General features: G+C 34.4%; 1 protein-coding gene across 2 annotated transcripts in view; it reads right to left on the minus strand.

Moving 5' to 3' along the window:
- Positions 1-4,844: 4,844 nt before the first annotated feature.
- VSTM2A (V-set and transmembrane domain containing 2A) overlaps positions 4,845-8,185 on the minus strand; it is a 26,528-nt gene continuing 23,187 nt past the window's right edge. The window contains exon 4 of one of the 2 annotated variants that reach the window (XM_009330447.1): positions 4,845-6,312. In XM_009330447.1, the coding sequence (XP_009328722.1) occupies positions 6,224-6,312 (89 nt within the window). In that variant the 3' untranslated portion in view covers positions 4,845-6,223. Of the gene's footprint in view, positions 6,435-8,185 lie in introns of both variants that reach the window. The other variant, XM_009330448.1, reaches the window with a different exon arrangement.

An 8,185-nucleotide genomic window follows, 5' to 3' on the forward strand; every position in this document is an offset into this window, starting at 1 on the left:
GTTTTCTGTCTCTTACACAGGAATCCAATTAGTAGGTGAAACAATTAGGATCCACATTTCCATGTCTTTTTTGTCAGTGCTTAGACCCATTGAGGCGATGCCACATATAGACAAAAGTAATATATCTCGTGCCTGATTCACCAAAGAAAAAGACATTGAGGTGGTTTAGTAAATATGTTGACATTTATTTTTAATAAAGTGTGAATTCCTCCTTTTCTGTTATGGTGAATAAGCAACATCTTTGAAACCTGAACTAGTGTTGGTTAACATCCAAAAACTGAAGTGTAGTGCAGGTGATAAGAAAATTTGGCACCTATATTTTTAAGAAGTATAGGTGCCAGTGATTCGAAGGGTCTGTTAAACCATTTGATATTGAAAGCAATCAGCAGCAATCAACATAATCTTCTACTAGAAGCAACAAAAGAAGTCATCATCTCCTTCATTCTCAATTTTATATACAAGGATTTCATACATAATATGTATAACTGTTTAAAAATCTAAACTCCATATAATTTAAAAGGTCATAGTTATACAAGTCTTTTTAATAAGGAATGTTTGAGACTTTGCTTCTTCAAAGATTTAAATGAAATAGTTTATTTTAAGCAGCTAGTTGTCAAACCCAATCTTCTCTCTTGTTTTTCAAGTTCATGGTGTATAAAAAGAGGAAAGGAATTAATAGTCTATTATGTACATTTTGGCTTCCTTATGAGCTGTCACTATAAATAGTCTCATAGACACATAAGACCTCTTTCTGTGCTGTAATGTCAATGTAAAGGACCATTTCAATAAGTGAAAATTTCATTTGCTCCCATCTGAAGGCCCTCTTTACTGTCAGCACGATATAGTTGGAATTCAAATCCAGAGTATTTATAGCCGTTCAGATAAGAGTGAGTTGCAATAAAACTTTAAAAGAAAATCCCACCAAAAGCCTTTTTTTGATTAAAGTGTTTGTCATATTTTGAAACTTTTGAGAGATTACTAGTTTGTGATATTCTTCCAGACTTGTTTATGGCTTTAATAGTTGCCATTCCTCGTAACATTTATAACTCTATGGAAAAATATTCTGAGTTGCAAGTATTTATCATTTCAAAACTCAAACCAATCTGTCACTGGCAGTTACAGGGAAAATTACTGTATTTGTGAAACTTACAGAAGAGTCCTGTCCTTAGCTGTCGGATGACAATTAACTGAGAACACTTTTAAAGCTGGGAAGTCAAGCTGAAACACAAAACAATTTCCATGTCGCTCCTTCCCCAGAAACCTATGAGCAGAGATATTGTGAAGTGATAGGACACTGTAAACATTTACATTGTTGTTAAATGAAAAGAATCTTTTTTTCCCCTCAGCTTCTTTCATAACAAAGATGACATTGTTTTGTCCTCTGTCACCTTGTAAGAAGTGAGTAGTAAGAAATACAGTATTGTCTTGTTTTTTAGATTGAAGTGCTGGCAAAAAAAGAATAGTACAAAAAAGAGAAAATAAAAAAGATTGCAATTACAATTGACTCTCAAGAGAACACACTTCTCTTTCTTTGCAAGTAACTCTACCAATTGATTGTGATTCATTATTATAGACAAATTTAACTTTCTTTTTTGCTATTGTCTTCCTGTATTGTTTAGATGAAGAGCACAAGGAAAACTATGTATAATCTTTCAACTATGTGAATATATGTGCAAACTTTATGACTGTGAAATCAAATAAATCAATATTTAGGAAGCTCAGAACAAAAGACTGAAACCATTTATGGTGACTAGCATTAAGCAATTTACTTTGTACTTAGCATTGTTTAGCTAAGCTAATCATGGAAGATTAACCTTTAAAAATTTATATTGCAAAGTATGTTGATCCCATTCTTGGTTCTTAATGCTTTTAGCTCTGTAAACAACATTTGACATTTACCAATAGTAATGTCATGGACAAATGTTCCCCCATCCTGCAAATAACAAAGGTTTAAATTGTTTTCTCTTCCTTTTTTTGAGGAAGGAGTTGAAGATTGGCAGCAGTGTGTTTGTTGTTTTTTTTTTTTAATGGTGAATTAAATGATGACATCACTGTAGAGATCATTAGAAGTTAAATGTTTAACACTGAAGAATATTAAGCAAGCATTCAAATTTCTGCAGTGGCCACTGTTTCCTCATTTTATTTGAATGAAGCAAAAATACTTTAAAGAATGAATGTGAGAAAAACTGGTTCTAGGGCGTGTTCTGATCATAAATCACAGCAGCACTGAATTATGTGCATAGGTATGAAACTCCAAGCAGTCTTATTGCTTTTCCTGTGATGCCTCATATGTTTATACCTACTTCTGATCTTGCCTTCTGGTAGTGCTGTAATATAAATATTCAATATTGAGAATGAAAAAGAAATAACAATAATTCGTGATAGATTCAGTGTTTACCATTCAAATTTTCTAGTACCTTTCTTAACAGGAATTCTAAGAAACAAACTGTCAATCTTAAATTAGTCTGCCAAGGTTTTTTAAATCTATGGTCTGAGCACCCCTTCTGCTCCATAAATTTCTTTGAAGAATCTACAAAAGGCAATTAAGAAGGGAAAATTCAAACTTCTTATGCAGCAATTTGCATGCATGAAGTTCCAAAGATTAAAAGAATATTGGTAACCATTGAAAAGGAGAATTTATGGGACAGGCCCTGTAGCAGTACTAATCCTGATAGTAGTACAAAAGTTCTACAGATCTTTTTTTATATGATACAAAAGCTGTCATTGACATTTAATGGAGTAGGAATATATTTCTTTTAGCTTCACAAAGCATAACAACTCAAAGTGTGTGACCTGTATTTAGATGGCATATACCTTGAAATACAGAAATGTTTCATACTCGTCCATGTTTACTCTTCTATTAAAAACAAAACCTGTTGGAACAATCTGAAGAAAGTCACATGTGCAGTGAGGCCTTGAGGACACCAAGTGAGAAGCATGAGTCATGTAAATGACCACCTCAAGACTAGACTATTTTTGTAGAAAGGTTAAAGACATTGGGTTTTGAGAGATTTTGCCACTGCTAGATGTAAGTTGTCCTTTTAGATACCTAACTCAATGGAGCTTTCAAGGATATAACTAAGCCAGTTTTTTCTCTATTAGTGTTAAATCCAAACTTGAACTGGACCAGGGCAGAAAGCGGCAGTAGTTCCATTCTTATACCAAATATTATTCATAACTAAATTCTTAGGAAAAAGGGGTGCTACTGCAGCTTAACTTCCATTTCAAGAATTTCTTGGTGCTTCAGGCAGATTCCTGATTTGAAGAACGGCTGTTAAGACACAGCATAAAATTTAGAAATGTAATACTTGCTCCTATTAGGAGATGCTGCTGCTGCATCCACACAGCTTGGCAGAAACTGTAAAGCTAGGCTCTAGATCTGCTAGGCTCTGGACCAGCCGCATCTGAAGAATTTGGGTTTATTATCTTGGGGTGGGGGAAGGAGGACAACTACTGTATCCCCTTAGCATCTCATGCAAGATTTAAAGGCTTTTCAAAAGTCCTACAGATTTCTGTTTTCCATTTTTTTCTGACATTGTTGAAGAACAATAGCAGATCGCAATACGGCACTTTCCTTGGTAATGTCTTCTGAGTTGTTGTATCACACTAGTCCGAGTGGTCTAGAATTCTGTTTTAATTTCAGTTGGTTGGTTCTTTAATATTAATTCCTAGTACATGGTGATTTATATTGAAGAAGCTAACAGCATAAAGCAAAACACAGTATCGGTTTAACATAGTAATCAGAGGCTAACTTTAACAATGTGAGGCTAAACTGCTTCTGAAAAATGCTGTATGTCACTGCAGGTTGCCTATATGACTATGTGCATACACGGAATATTCATACAAGATATATGTATACAGTAAACATATGAAACACTTATGATGTTAAGCATTTGGTTCCGGTTAAGGCTAATGGACACACAGGAGATCCTCACAGCATCCAGTCATAGATATCTATTTCACAGGGAAAATGTAGCCTTTCCTTCAGAGCTCTGAAAGTTTGGTTCCATAGGTGTGTTCAGAAAATGAGACTTCAAAAAGCTCTGGCTCTTTTTTCATCTACTTCCTCTTTGATCGACAATATTGGTTTTGATTCAGAACACTTTAACCAGGACTGTTTCTATTTTCTTTGTCAGTAGGCTGATAAACTGTTTTTACTATGGAGCAAAACCTTTTCAATACAAAATATTCCTACCGGGTCATTAATTTTATGTTGAAATAAAAGAAATTTTCCCCTTTTTCTCCTGATAGTTATTCCTGATTTGTCTGTATTAGAGCAAAATTCTACTCTCTCTATTACTGCTAAGACTTTTCTATAACCAAAGAAAAACTGACTATTCCCAGTCAAACTTATAGTACATAATGTATGGTTAAGGGAAATAAGATTTGCACGAATATGTTATCCTCTTCCTAAGCATTAGTGTGTTACCCTTTGATTCTATGCTACTATTTGTTCTTTCTCCTTTGAAATTAATAGGGGAAGACTTCAGACTTATAGGCATTTTGAAATAAAATGTTAGGCCTGTAGGCCATGGACTGGTGAGATATTAAACTTATTTTTTTACTTCCTTCTACTTTACTTATAAAATGAGGAGAAATGACACAGCTGACCACACTGCAGCTACTTAATGCTGCTGTAAATAGATCATAATAAGCATGTGGTATATGTGATTGTCTGTGCTGATAAATGAAAGGGTGTGGATTGTTCCGCATCAGTGGAAGGAGGGGAACAAGAAAAAAACCTTCCTGATTGCAGCTGCAAATGGTAGCAATTTTTCCTTCCTGCATTAATGAATGTAATTCATGTAATGCATATTACTTCATTCAACAGCAAAATTCTGATGTTCAGTTCACAGACATAAAATATTTTAATTAAGAATACCAATGAGTAATGACAATCCACTTCCAGAAAAAAGCAAAGAAAGACGCTTCTTTGGCCATGTATAAGGAGCTGTGATGTGAATATAGTTTATCACTGTAATAAATTCACTTTCCTAAAACCCTTTACCAAAAGAATATCTTTTAAGCCATGTTCTGTTTTATTTGTCTGTTTTCCGCTTCTAACCTTCCTTTACATGCAGTATTTGATTGCAAACCTGCATTTTACAGTCTCTAGTGATCAAATCACTTCATCTCGATAAACATCACAAACTAAAAGAGCTTTCAGCAACTGAACTCCAACACAACATACACAAAACTAAAATAATTCATTGTCTAGAGACCATAACAAATTTTAATGTGCATTTACAGAGTAAACAGAGGGCTGAAAGGGGTCAAACCAGTGGAAGTGAAGGTATGTATTACAAAATCCACACAGTACTGAATTACAAACTAAAAAGTGATGTTTTGTCAAAAAAGGAAATAAAGATGTCTATTGGTGGCACGACATATAGATAATATTAAAAACTGGCTTGCATGAGGACCGAAGTATGTCTACTCTGAAGTTATATCACACAGACTGTAAGCAATTTACAGAATTTAAGTTAGTTTTGCATATACAGGAGTTGCAAAATTAGAGAAAACACACTGAAATATAGAATGCACACAAAAAAAAAAAAGATGTATATATATAAACCTCCACGCAGTCATCAGGGGTTGGCCTAAGTCAGTAATTGCCACCATTGAACAAGAAACAAACAAAAAAAGACAGGAAAAAACCCACGGGAAAAAAAAAAGTAAAAAACAACCCCAAACAACTCAAAAGAAAAATATCCTCATTTGTTTTCCAGAAACATCTCTAGTCTGCTTAGCCGTTTTGTAGAATTTCTTTTCTCCTCCCTATTCCTCATGCAAAAAAAAAAAAAAAAAAAAGTTTTTTTGATAAGGTTTGTGGGGTGTTTTGTTTGGGTCGATGTTAAATCACTGTTTTGTTTCATTATTTGGCCTCTGTTTGCTTCCAGGCTGGAACGGTTCTTTCAGCGTAGGAAACCAAATGTCATCCATGGTTAATTCTGTAATATTGATGACTCGCAGGCCAACCCCTGAGAAGTCAAGGATGAAGCTTCTCCTTGCCGAAAGAAAAGGAAACTAGGCCTTGCTGTTACAAAACGTTTGATTACATCACACCAGTTCTCTTCAAATAAAAGATCAATGATACACCAAAGAAAATAAAATATATCAAGAAAACAGGTGGTATCCTCTTCTTTTTATATTTATTTATTTATTTTATTTATTTAGTATTTTTGTTTGTACTTCCTGAAGAAGGTGCTCCTTGTGTAGAGATTTAGAGTACATTGGGTGCAGAGTGGTGGTTGGAGGTTAGGGTCAACTTTGCTGTCCGCTCCGTGGATTTTACAGGCGATTTGCTCTTTGCTTTAAGAAGAGAAAGTGATATTGGAAAAAGTCAGCACTTTTAGATTAAAGCAAAGCACCCTTCACAAAGCCACAAACAAGAAGCAGGACAGAAAGTCCATGGCTTGTAGCTATCCTCGCACCTGCGGAAGAAGTTATAAGATATTCGCTCATCTTGCAGATTTCCAATGCTCCTTATAAGGCTGTTTTAAACACATACATTTATATATTTAATTAGCTCGCCAGGTTGGCTCTGGTGCCCATGAATGTCTTGGCATGCACTGCAAATAACAACACATACAAAGTATTTCAGTCCCAAGGAGGTTTTTTGTTTTGCTTTGCTTGTTTCTCGTCTGTCTTTTTAAACGTATCCAGTGAAGCCATATACCAAGAGGAACAAACCCAAACACCTTCCACCTCAGAGTGTTCTTACAAAATCATTTCCAGCATCACATCATTGACTGCTAACAAAAATGTCATCTAGTGGTTAAAGAGTGTCTTCTTGTAAAACAGAGGAGATAGTTACTGGCAAATGGCTGTGCTATTACAAGGGGGAAACAGAATGATAAAAGGTTTGGAGTATGTATTTTTGAGAAATTGTATTTTCCCAGATTTTTTTTCCTTTTAAAAATCTATGAAAACAATGGTACATATCATTATTTCTACAAACATGACTTTATATTTTGAGTACGTTATCAGAATAGAAGCATTCAGAATGAGACTAATTAAACTGAAATGTTTGCACACCGAGGACGTGAGTATTTAGATGTCTTACATACCAAGTCTCAGTGCTTGATAACTCCCTATATCATAAAGAATTACATTCAGAATTTGAAACATATGACTTGAGTTGAAAACCATAAATTTAATTTGGTTACACTATAAATAAAAGTTCCAATTATAACAGGTTAATACACGATTAATAGATTTTATAGCTGTGTTGTATACTTGAAAAGGATGAATGTTATTGATAGTTACAGGCATCAATTCTATAACAAAGTAATAATGGTGTTATAAGAAGTCCATAATAATGCTGGACTTCTAATAATTGGTTATTTTTTAAAAAATATATTAATCATTTATAAGCTATTTTTGTAAAGAATTTAATATTAAACTGAATGCTGGATTCCACTGCAGCCCCAAAAAGCACACTTATCTTCTCATCAAGAATATACACAATGAAAACAACTCAAGGCAAATGCTAATTTTTTAAAGTTTTCAGACGTTTATCAGTAAAACATTTCTCTGTATCTGCTAACTATGTTTATAAGTGTGGCAAGAAGTATTTCTGTTCTTATCTTCAGTAAATTTTTCCCTTCAAAAATGGGGATTAAAGTAAATCCCAGATCTCTGAACACTGTTTCCTTTTGTAAATACGTGGTGTGAGACGTTGCATACATAGTAGTTGCCATAAAAGACTCTTAGTCCTCTGTCACATACGCAAGAGCTTCTCAGTGACAGTGATATTTCAATTATCCATGTGTGAACTGAATTTCTAAATGAATATTAACTTTTAAATGGAAACATGTCTCAAAGACATTACTAAGATTTTCAAAGAAGTCCAAGGGAACTTTGAGCTTAGTTCCTACCGAACAGGAGTGGGAAGCCCACTTTTCTCTTGCCCATCTGATAATGCTAGCCTACCTGTACTACACTGCAGTAGTTTGCTGGGCTCCTGAAAACACTTGTTCTGTATTAGGAACAAGCAAACGCGCAAGCAAATTCACTGTAACTTCTTCCTGTGGGTTGTTCTCATATAGATAGTATTTACAAGCTTGCGCCCAAGGGTCGAGTCAATTTCTGGTTTTGGTTTTATTGCAGCATGGGTTTCTTCTCTCTTTTATATAAAGTGTAAAATTTGTCATTTGACAGATTTTTATAAAGGCTTTTCTTT

The sequence above is a fragment of the Pygoscelis adeliae genome, unplaced genomic scaffold (assembly GCF_000699105.1).
Source record: "Pygoscelis adeliae isolate BGI_AS28 unplaced genomic scaffold, ASM69910v1 Scaffold78, whole genome shotgun sequence".
Taxonomy (NCBI): Eukaryota; Metazoa; Chordata; class Aves; order Sphenisciformes; family Spheniscidae; genus Pygoscelis; species Pygoscelis adeliae.